Here is a 22,739-nt window from a genome sequence, read left to right as displayed (position 1 = left end):
CTTCATGATTGGAAGAAGGTCTTCTACTTTGTGTACCTTTTCCAGGGCTTCTCGAACTTCCAGCAATCCTTTAGGATTATTAGCTCTTAAAGAGAGACAGAGAGAGATGGCAACTGAGATTAATGCAGAATTTTAATAATTAATCATGCTATTATCTTTAAGTTAAATAAATTGACCTCAATTTTGAGCTCAATATTCAAAATGGTAGGCCACAAATAAAGTTTCTAAATAATGGGATAGTTCAATTCTAATGAGTTTTGGACTACAGATAAAAATTAAGGAAACAGCAGCAGACGAGAATTAAGGAAACATTTAGAAGGCAAAACAGGAAAAAGCAGAATGGATCAATAGTCAGTGTTTGCGTGAACATGTATGGTTATGAGTTTGATTCTGAAACCCTGATTTTCCTATTCCAGCTCTAAAATTAGATGTAGATATTTTGTTTTGCTTTTTTCCTTTCTAAAGCTGCTCAAATGAAAGTATTCTGCTAGGTTTTTCCACCAATTTTATATTTACTTGGTGATATTTAAGCATTCAGATCTTTTTCCCCTAGTGTTCTGCTCATTGTTTTGTATATACCATCCTGCCTTTGAAGTGAAGGAGAATAAGTATTAAAGCTGAAATCCCTAACAGATAAATCCAAAGAAACATCCTGCTTTATAGAAGAAAGAGACTAGAAAAGTCACAATAGTGCCTGTAAAGTTAAAAACACTTCAGTTGCGGTCTATGGATTTTGTAGAGTTATTAAAAAGAAAGTGACTATGAAAGCCTTTATGATTCTAAACACTATGTGAAAATTTGATAGACCTTGTTTAGCCTGTTAACAGGCTTAGTTCTCAAGTTTCAAAAATACAACAAATATAAAATACATGAAATCAACTCATTACTAAGAAGGAGAAAATTAAAGGCTTACCCATGATAAACAAGAATTCTATCTTTAATAAAATGAAGTATTTTCTCAAAATATTCCAGGTATCTCATGTTGATCACTTGACCCCTATAAGGCAAAAATAATAAAATTAAGAATATTTTTATAGAATAATATGCTCAAGCCAACATCTAATTTCAAAGTTAATTAAAAAAAAAAAAGAAACTATGAGAATAATGTAGAAAAAAAAAAAGTCTAGGAAATTCACTTCATAGTCAATGAGTGGAGAAGCAAAGCACTGTCTTAGCAAGACTGCCTGCCAGCTCACAGGGCCTATCCTGGCAGGAGAGGCATCAAACTCGGCGCCAGATCAGTCACAATGGGAAGACAAATCCCCCAGCCCTGAAGTGAGGTTCGGACTTTCATATGAGCATCCTCTGACGGACCCCATCACTTGTGGGCAGTGTGCTGTCCCCTCCCTCAGTTTTCCCAAAAGCATTATCGAATACCCTGTCTTGCTCTCTAGCTCACTAGCAGTCTCCTTTCCTCTACCCACCCTGAATATTCTTTTCCTCACATTTCTATCCCTTCTGATCTTTTTCTTTTACACTCTCTCCCAGAACTCCATGTTCAGCCAACATGCTGAGTCACATGACACAGCCGACTGCTCCCAGGACATCGCTCCCTGGGTTCCTACCAGGCATCCCAAACCTCAAAGGTTACTGTCAAGTAAGAATTCCCTCCTGCACCCCACACTTCTCCCAGCCTCCCCACTAAACGTGTTCACCTACTTTTCATTCTGGTGCTCTCTCGCCTAATGGAATAACCATGTACCTGCGAGGGAAGGTGGCCTTCCTCTAACTCCACGCCCTCTCTGATTGCAGCCCACTGCCAGTGCTCCTGATTCTACCTTCTAAGAGTCTAGCTCTTCCTCTCCAACTCACTACCACACAGCTTTCGAGACCTTTGCACTTGTCCACCTGAACAACCACACAATTTTCCAACCTCCTCCCTTACCTCCGAGGTTCCTGCCTCCTCTCCAATCTATTTTGCCATCTGCTGCCAAGGTGATCATCCCAATGTGCAAATCTGTTCCTGTTACTTCTCTGCTTATAATCCCTGAATGGCTCACCATTGTCTTCAGGGGAAAAAATTCCTTAGCTTGGACTATAGAATGATTTATGTTCTGACTTCTGCCTATCTTTCTAGCCTTAATTCCTGATACTCCCTTAATTGCAAACTCACTACCTGGCATAACAAGTTAGTCACAGTTTTCTGATCATACCTAACTCATCCATTGGTCCATGTTAATCACCCCACCTCTCTGTTTTCCATTTTTCCAAATAGATCTGGTAGCACCAGAAGGCTGAATCAGGCACCCCTTCTCCGGGTTCCCATGGCATCCTGTGCATGTGATCACCTCACTCTTAACACACTGCATAGTAGTTGTCTGCTGGTCTGTCTGCTGTGAGCTTTCGGCAGGTGGGGCTGTATTTCCCTTCTGTATCCCCATCACACAGCACAGCACACTGGCTGATCCATGGTAGTCTTCAATTAAAGTTAGTTGCTTGAGTCTACCTATCTATATCACAAATTATTCCATGAGAAATAGGAATATACAAGCCACAAGGTGAAAATAAATTTGTTTTCTAGAAGTTAAAAAAATAAATATACATACAAATTATATTTCCATTAAAACCCAAACTTAAATGTCAAAGGTGTATAGAATATTTTCCTCTTTCTTTTTTTGAGGCGGAGTCTTGCTCTGTCGCCCAGGCTGGAGTGCTGTGGCACCATCTCGGCTTACTACAAGCTCCGCCTCCTGGCTTCACGCCATTCTCCTGCCTCAGTCTCCCGAGTAGCTGGGATTATGGGTGCCCGCCACCACACCGGGCTAATTTTTTGTATTTTTAGTAGCGACAGGGTTTCACCGTGTTAGCCAGGATGGTCTCGATCTCCTGACCTCATGATCCGCCTGCCTTGGCCTCCCAAAGTGCTGGGATTACAGGCTTGAGCCACTGCACCTGGCCTGAATAATATTTTCTTAATTCAGCTTCCTTGAACTAGAAGCATTTCAGAGGTGACACAACTACCATATTTATACATTTTATCTAAAATTAAATTCATTAAAAGATGGGCTGATAATATAGGTCCCCTTGAAACTGATATTCTTTAATATTTGTTCACCATTTATTTAGAAGGCAGCTAGGCACATAAAGAAAGGGTCAAGAAGTGAGCATTTCACCCATGTCCCCAACTAGCAGAGGCTCTGGACAAAACAGAAGTTTTCCAGCCAACCTGACTTGTCCTCCCCAGATGGCAGCTTAGTTACCAGATAGTATTATTTATCCAAGCCCTTTGTGTGTTGAGGTGGGATGGAGAGCCTTTCCTCCACAACGAGAGACTTGCCAAGAGCCATGTAGTATTATTAACAGAATATTATGGTAAATGTAATATTCTCCATCTAATCATTTTCTATGATGTTTTAGGACTCCTTAAAGACTGACGCCCTAGGAAAACATCTGCAATCTACCCTTCGGTCGTGCTCTATATCAGACAGAAGGGCCTGGGGAAGGAGCATGGCACATACTATGTTTCTTTCTGCAGCTGGGCTACAGGAAAGGAATGCAGGCAGGATTACGTAGGTGTATGTTCCCTGGTCAAAAAGTCACCAGGAAAGGAGCAATGGGTCACTCCTGGTCTCCATGACCTGTGTCTTGAGAATAAACTCCTAGGAAAAGAAGAAAGATGCACAAAAGGTTCATACCTGATTAAATTGATGTGGTTGTTAAAACCTCTGCTAAGACTTCGTGCTGGCATTTGATCTAACCACAGCACAGGCTGGTCTGGGTCAGCAATCCTATAAAACAGAGACCTTTATAAAACCAGAAGTGTTCAGAAGCATTCCAAATAAAACATGTAGAAGTGTTTGCAAAGGTGGTGGTAAAGCAATAGCTAGTCCATTATATGATGTTCATACCTACAAATTCCAAACAGATGTTCCAGCTAGACTGGGCGAGAAGCCAGGTAAAGGTAAAGGTTTAGGAGCGGAGCACAGTTTTTGTCATGCAAACGAATATCAAAGGTTACTCTAAACTAGCTAGTTGCCAGGCACACCATTAGCTATAAAGGGACTGGTCCAGTGAAGTTCATTCAAAGGTACCACAGGTAATAGATCTGTTCTTTCAAAGAGACTGTTTCTAAAATGCTTCAGGTAAACAGGTGACTGGAAATGTGACAACAATCAATTCCTACTTTTTTTTTTTTTTGAGATGGAGTCTTGCTCTGTCCTCTAGGCTGGAGTGCAGTGGCGCCATCTCGGCTCACTGCAAGCTCTACCTCTCAGGCTCACACCATTCTCCTGCCTCAGCCTCCCGAGTAGCTGGGACTACAGGCGCCTGCCACCATGCCTGGCTAATTTTTTGTACTTTTAGCAGAGACAGGGTTTCACCTTCTTAGCCAGGATGGTCTCGATCTCCTGACCTCGTGATCCACCTGCCTTGGCCTCCCAAAGTGCTGGGATTACAGGCATGAGCCACCGCACCCGGCCAATCAATTCCTATTTTGAAAATATTAGTTAAGTGCATGTCAAAGAATAAAGATGCCAACAATTTCTAACAAACTTTAGAGAGGAAAACCTAACTTAGAAGGCCTGGTGTTAGCAAGCAAAACAGGGTTCATAGCCTGTTAGCTAAAACAGACTGACGTTATTTGACAATGATAAGACTTACAGTTTATTTTCACTGAGATGTCAGTTACCTTCTCCATTTAACTGCAATGTCAAACATGTCTCTCCACTGCATCAACCGTGTCTTTCCATTCATTCGAACTTTCGAGTTGGTCCATGTACGCTGCACGGCTTGCATGACCTCCAATGCAGCCAAACCCATAGCTATGAGAAAGGAATATCGAGAAGAGTTAGTACACTTTAGAGGGACTGAGTTCCACCTACTTTACAGAGTCTCAGTGATAACTCAATAGTTAACACATAAAGGGTCAGTTATATTGGTGATATAATAAGACCCAAGGCATGTTTCAGTCATGATGGTCCTACTAAAATTAAAACCCATCAGAGTTAACTAGAGACAGCTCAGGTTGTCTGCTCCCAACTCTGCCTCTTACTAACCCAAGTGGAGGTTTGTATTCTTCCACACAGGGAGTAAGGAAATAGCTCCCTGGATCAGCTGTCTGATTTTAAGTAAGGACTTAAGACCTATATTCTAGTCTATACTACAGTAATAGCAAAAAAGCCAAGGATGGAAGGAGTCTTCTTTCAGAATTCAGTTTGAATGATTCTACACATTTCTATTCTGATCACATGGAGAATTTGAATAAGTACAATAAATAGTAATTTTTAAAAACACACAACACGGTTTAACCACCCTTGCTCTTATGCCAGGAATATTTTCATTTTCAGATAGCTTCCAGAATACCTCTGTGTATTCGCTTGTTTGGCAGGAAACCAGGTGTTTCATATTGCATCAGGGATCCCAAACGATCAGCCACACAAATCAGCTCCTGTACTTCAGGCTTATAACTCTCAAAATTCTGATGTAACACATCTCTGGAAGAAACATGTACGTGATAAGGACTTTTCAACAGACATTTGGCAATCCAATTCCACCTGAAAAGCAGTCACTTCCTCCACTGGAAAACTAATGAAGCAGTCTACGACCACATAATCCTTACTTCAGTCCTTTGCACCCAACTATACATCAGTTTAAAAGGAAATCTTTATGACAGCATGTGCATAATTGCCATCACATGCTGGTTAGTAACAGTGAAAACTATGATAACTAGTGTGCAATTCAGAAGACACCTCTTTCCATTATTTGCTTTGTAAACTTCTCCAGAATACATACCTGAATGGATTGCCTTTTTCAACAAGCAACCAAACCTCTGCCCTTTGTCCATTCCTCACCTCTGCCCAAGTTGTATTAGAACAAGTATACTTGGAATGGTACATGGAAATACTATTGTTTAGCTGCCAACCTGCTTGATGCTTTTATAACAAAGATTAAAACTCTAAATTATAGGTTGTTCTGGGGATCTCCAAGACCACCCTCACTCAGGCTCAGAAATTGGCTGGGAGGGCTCAGTGGACTTAGTACTTGTGATTTATTACAGCAAAGGGACACAAAACAAAACCAGCAGAGGGAAGAGGCACCTTGGGAGAAGTCTGGAGGAAACCAGGCACAAGCTTCCAAGGGTCCTCTCCCAAGGAAGTCATATATGACACATTAAACTCTCCCAGCAATTAGTTGTGAACACGCATAAAATGCTGCCAACCAGGAAATCTCATTAAAGACTCAGTGGCCAGGGTTATAGACATCTTCTGCCTGGCAAGTTCCCAAATTCCAGATACCCAGAAGGAAAGCACGTGTTCAACAGAAACCACATTGTTTGAACAAACAGTTTAGGCACAGAGAACCACTCCTATTAGTTTTGGGAGTGGTAGGAATCCCCTCGAAATCCAAGTTCCCAGATACCAACCAAGGTCACTCTTGCAAGCAGTCCTTTCTAAGGACAGCAGTCATAGGCCTGCTATGTTAACTCTTTTGTGCATAGAAATGTTTCTCAAAAAAGGAGTGGTGAGAGAACATACAAAACTTCCATGAGCAATCAATTTTCTTTTTATTATTTTTGTTCATTTAATAGTTGAGACACATAGAAAACACAAAGTCAAATTACCCAATTTAAGAACTAGAGCGGAATTCATGCAGTTGTATCTGCTTGTATGCTGCTTTCCTATCCCATCCTCCTGTCTCTTGAAATTTGTGCTCCTGATTCACTTACCTTTTTAAAAACTAGGTTTGTTACACACACACACACACATATACACACACAATATACTCTACAGTTTTGTTTATGAACTTTGGGAGAAAAAAATATGTGATAGCACAGCCTACTGACTTGCTGCTTTTATTCAACATTTCATTTAAAAATTAATCCACATTGTTGCCTGAGTCATTTGTTTATACTGCTGTTTAATATCCCATTGTGTGACTGTGACTGTATCACATTTATCCATTCTTCTGTTGATGGACAGTTGGGTTGATTTCCAGTGTTAGCTGTGAACAAATACTGCTGGTAGACCTGTTCAAGTCTCTCCTGGTAGATATGTGCACAAGTACAAAGTTCTCTGAATAGACACAGGAACAGAATCTCATATCAAGTATGAGAATATTCATCTTCACTAGATAATGACAAACTGCTTTCCAAAGTGGTTGTAGCAACTTATACTCTCATCAGGAGTATAAAAGTTCTCTATAATCTCCCTTCTGACCAATATTACTATTATCAGATTTTGTAACATTTGCTCATCTAGTGCCTGAAAAAAATCTCATGAGGCCTTAATTTATGAACTGAAGTATCTCTTCATGTTTGTCATTCATGTTTTCCCCGTGGTAAAATTACCTGTTCATGTCTTTTGCACACTTTTCTATTGGCTGTCTCTTATTTTTAAATTTGTAGTGACACTTCAAAAATGTGGACACTAATTCTTGGTCAGTTATTAAGTTTGCAAGTACCTTTACTCAATTTGGGCTTATTTTTCTTTCCTTATGGTGTCATTTGTTGAACAGAAGTTCTTAGGTTCAATGTAGTCCAATTTATCAATCTTTTTGTTTCAAATCTATGCTTTGTGCTTCTTAATAAATCCTTGTCTACCCCAAAGTCATAAACATCTTCGTTTATATTTCCTCCTAAAGTTTAAAATATTTTGCCATTCATACTTCAGATTTTCATCCATTTGGAATTAGATTACTATGCCATCACAAATATCAATTTTATTTTATCCATAAAATAACCTAATTGGCCCACTCCCACATCTTGACCAGTCCTATTCTGATCTGTAACACACTTTTACCATTTATCTACGGTATCTATTCTCTTCCTTTAGTCCATTGTCTATCTCTGCACCAATACCATTCTGCTCATTATTATATTAAGTTTTGCCACCTGGTAGGATGAGAACCTTCCCCTTCAAGCCTGAGCATCCTCTTCTTTGGGAGTATCTTAATTATTCTTGGTCCTTTGTTCTTCCATAGAATTTACAGAATTTGCTCAACAAGTGCCTCAAAAAAACTTGGGATTTTGAATGGCATTTTATTAAATCTATAATTAATTTGCAGAGAAATGGCCTACTAATGTTACTGAACTTCCAATCCATGAACATAGTATTTCTCACCATTTATTTGTTTTCTTAGTAACTTTCAATTAAGTTTTGTGATCTCCATACAGGTTTTATACAGATTTTGTAAGATTTTTTCTAACTATTTGTTACTATTATAAATGATATTTTTGTTACTCATATATAGGAATGTAACTGATTCTTGTATATTGATTATAAACAATGACTTTGCTAAATCTCATCATTTCCTATAGTTTGTAGATCTTCTAGGTTTCCTTTGTAGAAAATTATGTGATCTGCAAACAATGACAGCTTTCTATTTTCCTTTCTAATCCGTATCACTGATTTCTTTTTCTTCTCTCTGTGCACTGTCTAGGACTTATAGTTCACTATTACAGAGAAGCACTGATTCTGGGCTTTTTGGTTTGACTACCAATGCTAATGTTAATGTATCTACCATTTCATTAGTTAAAATGATGTTTGCTATAGGTGTTTTTTGTTTTGTTTTGTTTTTAGAGATGGGGTCTCTGCTGTGTTGCTACAGTGCAATGGATGGCTATTCACAGGCACAAGGATAGCATGCTTGATTGAACTCCTGGGCTCAGGCAATTCCCCTACCTCACCCTCCAAAGTAACAGGAGGTAGCGTGCCACCATGCCCAGCTTATAGCTCAGTTTTGACAAAGGAAAAAAAAATGATCTTCATCTAAAGCACTTACTTTATGTGGGGTTGCAACCCTGGCTGCTCTTCATAGTCTTCTATGAGGAAAGGCAGATTTTTAGCCCAGTGGTCCTTAAAGCTTCCAGGCAGATCCACATCAATGTTATATTCCGTAAGGGGGGTATCAAGGTGTGCATGAAGATATCGAGAATACTCTGCAGAAAGGAAATGAGATCTGACACATCCAAATACTGCTAAAGAAACTTTCTTATGGCTAACTGCCATACAAATACTTTGTAACAAGCTGTTCTTCATTTATAAGAATTCTAAAAAGAGTTTCTAAATTTTAGTAAGTCACTATTAGTATATGATAGAGGTATCCTGCCACTGACTTGAGATAACAAGGTCAAATATAAGTTGGTCAGTCTGGTTCTACTTTGGCTAATTTTTTTTTTTTTTTTTTTGAGACGGAGTCTCGCTCTGTCGCCCAGGCTGGAGGGCAGTGGCAAGATATTGGCTCACTGCAAGCTCTGCCTCCCGGGTTCGTGCCATTCTCCTGCCTCAACCTCCAGAGTAGCTAGGACTACAGGCATACCCGACTTACTTTTTGTATTTTTAGTAGAGACGGGGTTTAACTGTGTTAGCCAGGATGGTCTCGATCTCCTGATCTCATGATCCCCCACCTCGGCCTCCCAAAGTGCTGGGATGACAAGCGTGAGCCACCGCGCCTGGCCTACTTTGGCTAAATTTTAATCACCTTTCCAGGAAAACCACCAAAAATCTCATTGTTTTCAATTCCAGAGCTTGAGAATCCAAGTTCTGTGTCAGATAGAGCCTGGTACTCTGTCAAGTGGTATACAGATTAATTGGGTATATGATTTCACCAACCGACTAATGGACTGCTGCTTATCTCTATGAAAGCAGTGTAGGAAAAAACCCAAAGTACAGAGTACCTGCCCCTTCTGCCTATAATTCACAAGTGCAAGCTCTACTAAACCAGGAAAAAAGGGAATTGTAATTCAGGGTAAAGAAAGATATTGTCTAATAGGTAGCCCCAAGGCACCTGGCTATTGGATACTTAATGAGGCTAGGGTGATTGAAACTGGGTATTAAATTTTATTTAATTTGAATTAATTTAAACCTACAAACTGATACTTGATTCAATCATTAGAAAATTTCAGTATGTTTGAAACGACTTGCACATATGAACCTACTTTTTCAACTATAAATATTATAAATTCTAAATTCAGATCAGGTATTTCCAATGAAAATTTAACATCCAAATTGAGATGTACTATAGCATAAAATATATACCAGATTTCAAAGACTTAGTACAAAAAATAATGTGAAGTATCTAATGAATAGCAGTTTTATATTAATTATGTTATATGTTGAACTGATATTTTGGATATACTGAATTTAAAATTATACCTTATTAAAATTAATTCCACTTCTTTGATTTTCACTTTTTTAATGTGGCTACTACAAATTAAAATTACACACACAGCGTTCTACTTTTTTTTCTTTTGGACAGTCATGGTATAAAGGGCTCACAATAACAAAAAAAATGTAGGCTTTAATAAAAAAACTGTCTTCAGAGACAGGAGATAAAAGGCGAGTAAAACTACAACTAATAAAAGGGTAACTGCAAGATTTGCTTTCTTCCTCACCTCTTATTTCTCCAAAATACATGAGAATTTTGATATGAAGGAATGACAAGTCAAATATACCAAGTTCACATTTAACAGTAAGAACTGGCTGGGCATGGTGGCTTGCGCCTGTAATCCCAGCACTTTGGGAGGCCAAGGCAGGTGGATCACGAGGTCAAGAGATCGAGACCATCCTGGCCAATATGGTGAAACCCTGTCTCTATGAAAAATACAAAAATTAGCTGGGCATGGTGGCGCATCCCTGTAGTCTCAGCTACTTAGGAGGCTGAGGCAGGAGAATGGGACAAACCGGGAGGCGGAGCTTGCTGTGAGCTGAGATTGCACCACTGTACTCCAGCCTGGTGACAGAGCAAGACTCCGTCTCAAAACAAAACAAAACAAAAAACAGTAAGAACCTCACAGAATGTCAGTTTCCTGCCCTTCCTGTATTCTTGGATGACATGTGATGAGACACAAATACTCCAGATGCTTGTCACATTTAGTTCAAAATATGGCTTTTCAACTTAAGTAAAAAATGTTTTAACTTTAGAAAGTAAAAATTTTAAAAGTGGTAGAAAACGCATTCAACTGATCTTTCGAAGATATAAACATCTAGTCTCAACACTAGCACTGACAAGGCGTGGCTGTGGACAAGTCACCTAGCCTCTTTCAGACTCTACTGTTTCATATGGAACATAAAAGAGTCAAGCAATATGATTTCTACAGCTTTGAGCATGAAAATCCAACAATTCTGTGATTTTCTGACTTACCTCGGAGATACTTCACTTTAAGATACTCAGGGCTAGCCTTCTGGCCTGGGAGAGGATCATTCAGCATAACTTTTGTTTGTGCTTTTATCCCTTCATAAAACTGTCCCATGGCAACGTGGCTGAGCCCTTTCATATACTGGCACACTTCGTTATACGGCTCTAGCTGCAGACACCGCTGAGGACAAAATGCTGCGTTAGTATCAATACAGTTTACGAAAACTTCGAAATGCCTTATTCTTTACTCTGGAATTAGTTTTCCCTCCAGGTTAAACCAGACCTGTAAACTAGTCTATAGGACAAGGGCAATGATTTCCTCTCTTTCTTTTTGTTGGAGTAGAAACACTATTCTCGGTCCCCCTTCTCTATTCATTTCACTAAACTTCACTGAAGAATAATCCAAGAATTCCAATTACAGTGTTCTTATTTACAGATGCTCACCTTAAAGTTCTTAAGGGCTTCCTGTAAGCTGCCGTGGTGGTAGAGCATCATTCCCCGGAGCTGGAGGGTTTGCACGTGATTTTGGTTGAGCAACAGTGCCTTCTGAAAGCTCTCAGTGGCTGCTTCAAAATTGCCCAGTTCTCTAGGTATTTAATAATAGTTATGAATACAGTACAGACATTACAGGAAACATACAGAATAAGCTATCCTCAAAATTATGGACCAATATGTAAACAAGATACCTTGATGCGGGTGTTCCCTTTGTTACTTTTTTATAGCCTCTGACACATTACATTCTACTTACTTCTAATCTTACCAGCTTATAGGATAACCACAGAGCTCTTGAAATTCTGTGGGGAAAATTCATCTGCTGATTTCCAAAGGCAGATGCTTATTCAAACCCCTCTCCTTGATTATTCACAATGAGTCCCAAACCCTAAAGAACTGTGTGTACATTTTAATATATGGATAAAAACATACTTTTCCCATTTGGAAAAAAATATGCCAATTATAATCCTAAATAGTTCATTATTCTCAATCAAATTCATAGCCTTAAAAATGCATTTTTTTTTTTTGGTCACCAAAGTTGCTTTGCTTAAGATCTAGTAAATCGTTATATAATTCAGAATTCTGAAAAAAGAAGTGTATTTTAGAATTGTAACCATTCCAGAATGGAAATGGTTGTTATGGATCAATCCGCTTTTTATTTGCTTTTTAAATAGGTTTAGAAACCAGGTCTCACTGCATTGCACAGGCTGAAATCAGCCTCCTGGGCTCAGGTGATGCTCTCACCTCACCTCCTGAAAAGCTGGGACCACAGGCACATGCTGCAGAGCCTGTTGTTCATTCTTTTATGTATTACAAAAAATAGAAGTAACTTCAAAATGTTCTATACATCAATTCTCTATAAATAATGGACATTTTTTAAAAATGTAATTCCTGCTTACATTCATACAGCGCTTTACAAGGTGCTTTCAAATCTGTTTTCAATTTCTATTCCATAATTCTGTGAGACAGGAAGCATAAATATCATCCCTTAAACCCCAAACAAATCCAGACACACTTTTTCCAAGTTAGTATAAGAGTTCCTCAAACTATCAGATAAATAAGCTCTTGAATATAATCCTTCCAGAATAAGGTACCTAATAAAGGGACTTTCTGTCACTATCTTTCTTTTCTAGCTTTTACGGCACCTTTACAAGTGAGAAGCCAGAAGCTCAGAGAAGTTAAGCACTCATACCTGCAGAATGACCAAGGCAGAACTAAGTCATGAGCTCCTTCACTCATGCCATCCTACCTCCTTTCATAACACAATATACCTTTTTTTTTTTTTTCCTGTTTTGAGACGGAGTCTCGCTCTGTCGCCCAAGCTAGAGTGCAGTGGTGCGATCTAGGCTCACTGCAAACTCTGACTCCTGGGTTCAAGCAATTCTCCAGCCTCAGCCTCCCACATAGCTGGGATTACAGGCACCCACCACCATAATGGATAATTTAGTATTTTTAGTAGACATGGGGTCTCACCATGTTGGCCAGGCTGGTCTCAAACTGCTGACCTCAAGTGATATGCCTGCCTCAGCCTCCCAAAGTGCTGGGATTACAGGTGTGAGCCACCTCTCCTGGCTTACTTTTTTTTTTTTTTTTTTTAAGCCAAAAGTCACAATAGCTCTATTCATCAGGGCAATGCATGGGGTCAGGAAGCCAAGTTCTAGTTACAACTTTTCATTCTCAATAGATGTACATTATAATCACAACTTTTCCATCCCTTCATTCTAGGACTTTTCAAAGAGATCATAGGAAATTTACCCTAGTTACTGTCTAAGAAAGTAGCAACAGCACCTATATCCCAACAGCTTATAATGCCACTATTCAAAACAACAACCCTTGAAGGACGAACGTTTTCTAGACCAACACACACACTGAAGTTAAGAGAGAATACTGTGCATCATGACATCCTCTGATACAATTTTTTTCTGCACTCCAGAGAAAATATCAACAAATCTATACATACTTGTGCAATTCAAAATACCCATCTCCTTTGGTTAAGAAATACCATTTCTTTTAAAATATTATGTGAAGCTGTCTTGTCTCCCCACTCTTCAGCCTCCCTCCTACCCCAACTGTTATTATTTTACTCACCTATACGCCTGCCCTAGACTTTTATATGCATCAATAAAATCAACTTTCTGCTTCAAAGCTTCTTTGAAGGATTCAATAGCTTCCTGTAAAAAGTGTACAGAAAATTATTTCATTTACATAACTGTTAAAATTGAGTTTCACTTAAATCATAAAAGGATTTAAATATATATCCTACATAGACTGACAGATTTTCTTTTAAATAGAAGGACTTTTAAAAAAGACAGGCAGAAAATGCAATAAACTATAAGTCAGAAGGATTTAATTTCAGTAAACAAATGCATTACTATGAAAAATACGAGCCTTAAATTTCTCCCCTTTACAATGGGAAATCAGCTTTCCATTTTACCTACTTTATTACTAGCTACTTCATTAAAACTTTGAATACTAATCACTTCACCTTCATATTATTAATATCATATCCTTAATTAATAAAGGCCCTAGGACCAAAAACAAGCCTAACAGCTGTATGAAATAATTTAAAACGATCATAACTGGCAACATTTAAAATTGAAACGAGAGACAAAAAAGAAAGCCCAATGTGAAACTGTTTATAAAACAAGCAAAAAGGCTCCTAGATTCACCATCTGAAGGATTCCCATGATCTACAAGGAAAAAGAAAAAGTAAAACAAAACAAAACAAAAACCTTAAGTTGGAGGTGTTTGGGGTGAGCTTCCGTCTGCCTAACACCAAGTCTGTGGCTAAGACAGTGAGAACTGCTAAGCAGGCGCTATGCTTTGGGAAGCTGTCCTTGGAAATGCACGGTATACTTGGCTACTGCCTAACTCCCTCTCCATCTATGAAAACTATTAATCAAATGACCCATTCTATTTAAGTAGAAACAACCTAGGCTTAAACCAATGTTAAATGTACTTTTCACTGTGACTCATACACTGCAATAAAAAAATTATGACTATATAGCTTACTAACACTTTTCCTAAGGAAAAGACATACTAAAGTTACCTGCTATAAGGCATCATGATCTCTAATAGCTTTAATGCAAAAGACTTGACTTTAGATAATTTTACACATGATTAGATAATTCATAGAAGAAAACTACTGAAGATGTCACATACCTTGCACATGGTAGGCACTCAATAAATATTTAATGATTTGGTAAGGCACACAAAATTGTTTTGCAAAAGCAGTAAAATTCTAATTGCTTTCAAAAAGGCATTCACTCCCTGCACCTTGATTTTCTCTAAAAGGGAGACAGCAGGACAAGAGGGGCTGGTGTGCAAACTCTTCAAAGGCAACAATGGGATGACAATCTACTAATTAAGGACTCCTGCTGAATATCTACAGTTGGGTAGAGAGATGGGAATGGATAAACTTTAACATTTAAGAAATGTTAAAGATCACGTTTAGTTAGGCTTCTTGCCACGGTGTAACTTTGATCTTTTAAGAGTTTACCACTATATTCTTAATTCAGTAAACATGTATTGAGTGCTTACTATGTACCAGAGACAGTGTGAGGTGCAGGGGAGGCAAGGATGAGCCAGTCATTATCTCTGTCCTCTAAGAATGGAGTCTAGTTAGAAAGTCAATTGTGTCACCAGGTTATCGGAATACAAATTAAGAGCTACAATAGAGATATAAGTAAGTCTCTGAGAATGAAGAGAAAGAAACCACTAACTGAGCCTGGGGTAAGAGAACAGGCTTCAGGGAGGAAGTGACAATTGAGTGGGTCTTGGAGAATGAAAAGGAATTTGGTAAAGAAAGAGGGCATTTTGGAGAGGGGAAATAGTACTGTACAGTGGCATAGATCACTCAGAAATGGTGGAAAATTTAGTGAGGCAGGAGTGCAGGGTTCATGGGTGGGTGCAGGGGAGAGGGAAAAGATGGGAGACCAGGCTAATGTGGAAAGCTGGGCCAGGAAAGGAAGGGCCTCCTGGGCCAAACTGTGCAGGCAGTGAGGACTAGGGGGCTTCACACAGGTGCATGACCTCAGGAAATGTACTTTTTAGAGAGGATTACTACTAGCAGCAACAAAGACAGACTAGGGAGGGAAGAGAATGGAGACAGGGAGACAAATGAGGGAGTTGCTGCAGTAGTTGGAGCAAGAGATAATGAAAGCTCAAACTAAGAAACTGTCTCTGAGGAGAGAAAGGAAGGGTCAACCTCAGGAGACATTTTGAAAGGCAAACTACAACAGAGTTTGGTGGCTGCCTGGCTATGGGAGATGAGGGAGAAGAAAGGGTAGGAAGCTTTTAAGCTGAAGAGCTCGGGTGGGTGGCGAGAGCATTAACCAAGTAAGGAAGTACAGGAGAAAGGGCAGCTGCAGGTGGGGATGGGGTGGGGCAGGAGGGAATAACGAGCCCATCGGGGCATGTTAAGTCTGGAGTGCTTGTGGACAGCTAGGTGGAGACGCCCAGGGGGCTGCCCACTCCACTTACAGCATGCTTGGACGCCACAGTTCTTCAAAGTCTGATTTCTCTTCAGCTTTTAAGAGTCTTTGGTTTCAGGGTTCCTGTCTAATCACTGCACAGCTCTCTACCTCATTCTGCCAAAGAGGGGACATAGTAGAATCAAGATTTTAAGGCGTTGGGAACAAAGAAACTACGTTTGAATGAATCAATCTCTAAGCATATGAACTGGCTCCGAATTAATTTGCTTGGCAAATGCCATCCCACCATTTTCAGTCCCCATCTTTCTTACTAGTTGACAGGCAACCACCACCCTAGGGCTGTTTCTTGTTAACTAAGAGAACACTCTCAGAAAACTCTCAAAGTGAAGGCTGATGGTGCTTGGGACACATGGTTTGTGAAATATCCTTACAACATAGATAAAACAATGGGATTCAATAGAAAAGCTTTTGTTGTTTCCCTAGGAAGATCCAAAATGCCTGATATAACCCCTGAATTGAAGAGTCATAAAATTTGTAATATTGCCTAATATACTTCTAACGTATTACATCATATAGTAAATAAGCAATCACCTACTTAATTAATTTTTAAATTGCTGTTGGCCAAGAGAGACCACCTTTAGGATATAAAAATAGCTCAAACTTATTGGTCCATTTAATACTTGTCTCTAAGGTTAACAAGAGAAACAAAAAAATCTAAACAAAGTTCATTTATTAATTCAGCCATTTCACTATGAACTCAGTTTTCCGATCTGTGTAACAGGGACACCCTCCACTCCTTCTATACCTCACGGGGATGCCGTTGAGATGAAGGAGACAGTAAGTAACCACTCTAACCTCCTCAGACAGCAGATCTATAAAAACGCAAAGCAAGAGTTCCCATCTATTATACTTGCTGATGCTATGCTTATGAGTATGGTGAAAAGGACAGAGCACCAAATAACTTGGTAGGACTAGTTTGCTGAGGGGCTTCTAACGCTCAAAATGAAAGCACTGTTTCTAGGTTCTTATCATGCAGATCTAAAGCAAATCAAACTGTATTTCAGTTCTTGTGCAATTTGTGGTTAGTTTCTCTTTTCTGAAAAATTCTCATTTTCAAATACCCCAAAGAGCCCCGTCCATGTTCCTAAACCTGGCTTTACAGTAACAACATTAAAAGTGAAATCATTTGCATTTGCTTACTTTTAAAAATATTTTCAACCTCTTAATATGAATAGTTTGGTACTTTTTTGTATTTGTAATCTTTTTCTCCTCCATAAGATATCCAAGGGATATAATTTGAGTAGAGTACTGAAGTTCTAAATTTTTAAAATTTAAGGTGACTGTCAGAGAAGATGCGAGGAACAGAGGGCAGAAACAAAATAAACTGGACAAGTCCACCTGGCAGCTGCTCAAAGCATGTTTTAAGAAATTGCTCTCAAAGCCTACGGCTGCCAGTTTGAATCCTGAGGGAAGAGAGAGGTCTTTATTAGGAGCGTCCCCCACATACTTCCAAAATGAATGTGAGGTTTATGAAATAGAATCTGCAAAATTCCTTTTGGTTTGGCTTTTAGTGGAACGGGAGTTTTCTTTTAGAATCTGTAAAATTTTAAATTTTCACAGATAAAAAAATCTATAATAATTAATATTCGAGTCCTGTTTAAAGCTTACAAAGTACTTTTCACATGGAGTATTTTATTGAATCCTCATGATCACTCCAAGAGGCAGAGAGTAGAATTGTTTCCACTTTATAGACGTGGAAGGAGAAACTGATTGCCCATGGAGCCTGGAGCAAGAGCTCAAACCAAGACCTTTCAACACCGACTTCAATGCTCTGTCCTTGAAATTCATTATTCCACTAATACGTATTGAGCACCTCCTATGTGACAGGCATTGTCCTTAACACTGAGGATTTAACACTGACGATTTGCAATGTGCAACCTTTTCACAGGTAAACACTCTCCCCACAACCCAAATATATGTATGTCAGATCCTCAAACCACTTTCAATAATAAAATGTCTGTTCTTTCTGTCAGAATACACATCCCTGCCACACACTACTGAATCTCTTCACAGCCTTCAAAGTTGTCGTTAAGTACCACCTTCTGGGGCTCCTATCAGAATGAATCGCTTTTCAGTTGTGCAGGTTGACTCTATTTCATTCTCAGGCCCGTCTGTCTTCCATCAGGTAGCTTGGATGTGCCCTTTGTGAGAGCACCTACTATGTGGCAGGCCTTGAGCGGCACTAAGGAAGCCCAGGTGAGAGAGGCAGCTCCTCGTCAGGTTCCAGGCCCCCGGCTTCTGGCACAAGCCTTCTCACGATGGGTTCCCCGCACAGAATCAGAACATGGAATCGAGTGCCTGGGCAGGAGGAAGGGCCAGGCTAGAGGCCACATTTCAGCCCATACTTTCAGTCAGTTCAGATAGCTTTCCTGTTTCCCTCTACCTTTTCTGCCCAGCAGTCAGGCAGTCCTCAAGTGATACTAATACAGTCAATCTCAGAAGGGTTTCCCAAGCTGTCCCTGTGGTCTCTCAAGGAGCTGGGTGAAGTTTCATGCCCACTGACCTAGACCCAACCAATGTCACCCTGCCAGTCCTTCTGTCCCCCATCTCCTCAGCCACCATGCTGTCAGAATCGACTTTCTAAATTACAGATTTGGTCTCAGTGATGGAACCTATGCATTTTGGCAATCTAGAATTTATAGCTCCTCTGGCCTGCAAATTTGAGTCAAAATGCTTAGCACAGTACTCCAGGATAAGGACCTGCCCTCCACCGACCTTCCAGCTTCATCTCCCTTAAACCACACCCAACTACTTCCCACTCTGTGAACTGCCCATATTTCCATCTCCCCAAGTCTTCACCCACGCTTTCCTCTCTGCCTGATGGGCTTTTCTTCTCCCACTTCCACCCCCAAATCCCACTCAGTCTTCCAGCTCCAGGACAAAGTCCACCTGTTCTTTGGAACTTTCTCTAACTCTGCAGTTCCAGTGAATCTTTCTTATCTACATTTTCAAAGCACTTTGTTTATATTATGTTCTTGAGTATGTTTACCATATGATAAATTATATGTAGAAAAAGCTTTGCAAACTGTATCCTCTATAAAGGTAAAGTATCATTTCTCCCACTTATTAACCTTTGATCCTTTCTCTTTCTGTATCTCCCTCCAGGAACCCAGCAAAGAGTAGAAGCTCAATAAATAAAAAATACGCTGATTCAGATTACCTTCTACATCAGATCAGCCATCAAGCAAAAGAAATTCCTCCCACCCACAAAAGAGAAGCAGAGTCATCATATGGTACACATATGCACAACACTTTCACCTTCAGAAGTCCTCTGTGAAAGAAAGTTAAACCTTTGTATAGCATAGCTATAGGCTGGTTTTTGTTCAGTTCTAAGGACTGCTGAAAGTCTTCATGGGCTGTTGCATAGTCCTACAAAAAGGAGAGTGGGGGAAAAAATAAAATAGTATTTATTAGATATGTGAACATTTCCTAATTTTTGACTGGTAGAGAAAAAATATCTCAATTCATCTTCTGCCCTTTTTGGCTTCAAAGGAAACATTTCATGATACTATATATTGGTTAAATGCTTACACTACTCATTCAAATAGTTGGGAGCTTTTTAAGAAAAGCGATTGTGAGAAAAACTGACAAGGGTTTAATTAAGCACTCTGTCTTAACTACAAAAGAATTTATCTCAAATAGTATTATAGCAATAATCTGTCAGAGAAATTTCTGGTACTAGCATTATATCATACTGGATAGTTCCAAAATAATTGTGCCACAGATTAATATTAAAATGTGTTATGCTGAGACTCTTTTAATATATTTTCTTTGGCACAGAAAATTGTTATTTAAAGTACTATAAGCCACAGAAATAATTGTGGCAATCATAAATGTCACTCTGATGATAAAAGACAATCTTGTTAGGCTTGGGTCACTTACATAGAGAAGCTATAGTCTGGAAAGCCATGCTAGTTCAGGGTATGTTTCTTGGGTTGTGAAACCCAAAGAAATTCAAATTGTACCTCTAAGTTTAATAATCACATTGACAACATGCACACCTGCTTCTCTATGATGACATTTCCAAGGAAGATTGACATACAATCCACAAACTAAATTTATCTTTCTCTCTTTTTTAATGCCAGTCCAGAATTAGTTATTGCTGACAGCTCAAACAAGAAAATGTTTTTAGTATTTAATGTTCTCCACTGGGTTTAATTTCAGCTATAGAAAATGCTTTTATAATTCTTTATTCTTATTTATTTATTATTATTATTTTTTTGAGACGGAGTCTCGCTCTGTCGCCCAGGCTGGAGTGCAGCGGCAGGATCTTTGCTCACTGCAAGCTCCGCCTCCCGGGTTCACACCATTCTCCTGCCTCAGCCTCCCGAGTAGCTGGGACTATAGGCGCCCACCACCTCGCCCGGCTAATTTTTTTGTATTTTTAGTAGAGACTGGGTTTCACTGTGTTAGCCAGGATGGTCTCGATCTGCTGACCTCGTGATCCTCCTGCCTCAGCCTCCCAAAGTGCTGGGATTACAGGTGTGAGCCACCACGCCCGGCCTATAATTCTTATGACACAGATATATTACTAAACAACCAAAGCCCAAATCTATCAAAGAGTCACTTTCTGAGGTCAAGGGAAAAATGAAATTTTCATCATCATAAAAAGAAATACTTCAAGACAAAAACAAGTCACCTCTGATATGAAGTACAAGGTTCCCCGATGTCTGTACAGCCGTGCTGAAGGCTGCAGTTGGATAGCTTTAGTGAGGTCATTCACTGCTTCATTAATTCGTCCCAGAGGGGACAGAATCTAGAAATCCCAAACATGTAATCAGGAAAAATACCAATGACCAACCCTAAAATCCCAATGTTTTTGACTCTTCAATTCCACTTCACCCTACTCCACTCACAAAATTACTCTCAGCAGGCTGCAATCCTTGACCCCATATACTATGTGGTGGTGTTCAAAGTCAACCAGCTGAGGTGCCACTAATCTTTGTCTAGTCAAGCAGGAGACTGATGAACTATGACTGCAGCAACTGCCTTGTCACTATTTCATATTCTGGGTTGTACCAGATGTTACTTTTCTTACAATGTGATTTTTTTTCCTTGACTTTATCTTTTAAATCAAAATTTGGCATATATACACAAAGATGTCAAAATTAACCTGAAAGATAACTTTGAACCATTAAAATAGACAAATTATTGGACATAGATTAGAGTCCTCCATGGACTTTAGCTCTGTCCTCTATGGTAAGAAGAGCTGAATGACAACTTCTAAGATTCCAGATGCTCTTTAAGCCCTTTTGTGTAACAACTTTTAACTCATGAGTCATGATCTGCAGAGTAGGAGGAAAAATATCTGCAAGCCTGTTTGGAAAAGCTCTTTTGAGCCAGCAATCAGTTGTATTCAGGCAACATGAAAATACAGAAGACAGTTCAGAATGCAAAAGTAAACCAAAAAGACATAAGAAAATCCAAAGTGAGTATCAGTGTTCATGCAATCAAGCCCAAGCACTTTATCCTGAATACACGTCCTTAAATTAGGGTTTATTTTGTTGTCGTTTTAGAGACAGGGTCTTACTCTGTCACCCAAGCTGGAATGTAGTGGAACAATCACAGCTCACTGTAACCTCGGACTCCTGGACTCATGCAATCCTCCTACCTCAGCCTCCGGAGTAGTTTAGGCTACAGTGTCGTGCCATCATGCCCTGCTAATTTATTTTTTAAAATTTGTTTGCAGAGGTAGGGGTCTCACTACATTGACCAGGCTTGTCTTAAACTCTTGGCCTTGAGCAATCCTCCTGTGTTGGCCTCCCAAAATTTTGGGATTACAGGCATAAACCACTACGCCCAGCCTATTCTACCCCTATTAGACAGGTTATTTCTACCAAATTTTATAATTTCCTACTCTAAAATCAGCGAGAAAGAGGATTCGGGCAGGCCTATCACCAGTAGTAAGCATGATAGCTCAGAAAGAGGAAAGAAATTGAATATAAGTCTGAGAATTCAAAAAGCACAGAGGGCTGGGGTTGTATTTTGGAAGGAAAATCATCCCTCCCGAGTTTATCAACCCCTAGGTACATAACTGAATTATCATATCCCAGCACAACAATCAATATGCATAATAATGAGTAACTTTAAAAAGTTAACTTATGTTCATCAAATATAGAATATTTCAGAAAGCATGAAAGTGAAAGATTTCTCATAAAATGACTTCTGACATATATAAATGGTATGTTATAATTTAGCTGGAAAACTCAGTATGTAGTAACATTATTGCCCAATAATGCCAGAAAAAGAGAATATTATTATACATAAGACAATTAAAAATTATTTTTCTAATTACCAATGAATGCCATTCTGATAAACAGTAGCTTTTTATTAGATATGCAAATTGTAAAGACCTGTTAAATAATTCTTACCTAAATATACTTAATTTAATTCATGATTTACCAGATTTTAACACAAACCAGAGTAATATAGGGGAAAAAGCATCAGTCCCCTCTCCCAGAAGCAGATGATCACCAAAGTTGTCACCAAATTAGCCACTAAACACCAACTAAATACCAGCAAGTCTCAAGCAGTGATAAACTATAGTCACTTAACCCTTAGGGTTACAATTCAAAATAGATAAGATGTAAGAAATGAAATCATTCATTGAGAAAGATTTTATTCAAAAAGCCAAATCCCCAACAAAACAAAAATTCACTTTAAGAGACTGAACTGTAAGAC

The 22,739-nt window shown here is 39.2% G+C and overlaps 1 protein-coding gene across 10 annotated transcripts in view; it reads right to left on the bottom strand.

Annotated features, from left to right (window-relative positions):
* The window catches only part of TTC13 (tetratricopeptide repeat domain 13), a 101,466-nt gene that overhangs the window by 41,455 nt on the left and 37,272 nt on the right, over positions 1 to 22,739 (bottom strand). For 8 of the 10 annotated variants that reach the window (XR_002726294.2, XM_023191842.3, XM_023191841.2 and 5 more), the window contains 11 exons: positions 20,698 to 20,814; positions 19,317 to 19,427; positions 13,654 to 13,736; positions 11,518 to 11,659; positions 11,080 to 11,254; positions 8,719 to 8,875; positions 5,302 to 5,432; positions 4,628 to 4,760; positions 3,636 to 3,728; positions 914 to 997; positions 1 to 85 (listed from right to left, as the gene is read on the bottom strand). Coding sequence is in view for 9 of the 10 variants with exons in the window: in XM_023191842.3 (XP_023047610.1) it covers positions 1 to 85; positions 914 to 997; positions 3,636 to 3,728; positions 4,628 to 4,760; positions 5,302 to 5,432; positions 8,719 to 8,875; positions 11,080 to 11,254; positions 11,518 to 11,659; positions 13,654 to 13,736; positions 19,317 to 19,427; positions 20,698 to 20,814 (1,311 nt within the window). In the remaining variant the exon portion in view is untranslated. The remainder of the gene's footprint in view (positions 86 to 913; positions 998 to 3,635; positions 3,729 to 4,627; positions 4,761 to 5,301; positions 5,433 to 8,718; positions 8,876 to 11,079; positions 11,255 to 11,517; positions 11,660 to 13,653; positions 13,737 to 19,316; positions 19,428 to 20,697; positions 20,815 to 22,739) is intronic. The other 2 variants (XM_023191846.2, XM_031935491.1) reach the window with 1 other exon arrangement.

The sequence above is a fragment of the Piliocolobus tephrosceles genome, chromosome 1, assembly GCF_002776525.5.
Source record: "Piliocolobus tephrosceles isolate RC106 chromosome 1, ASM277652v3, whole genome shotgun sequence".
Classification (NCBI taxonomy): Eukaryota; Metazoa; Chordata; class Mammalia; order Primates; family Cercopithecidae; genus Piliocolobus; species Piliocolobus tephrosceles.
The sequence above is the reverse complement of the archived record's forward strand: the minus strand, read 5'-3'. Positions and strand labels throughout refer to the sequence as shown.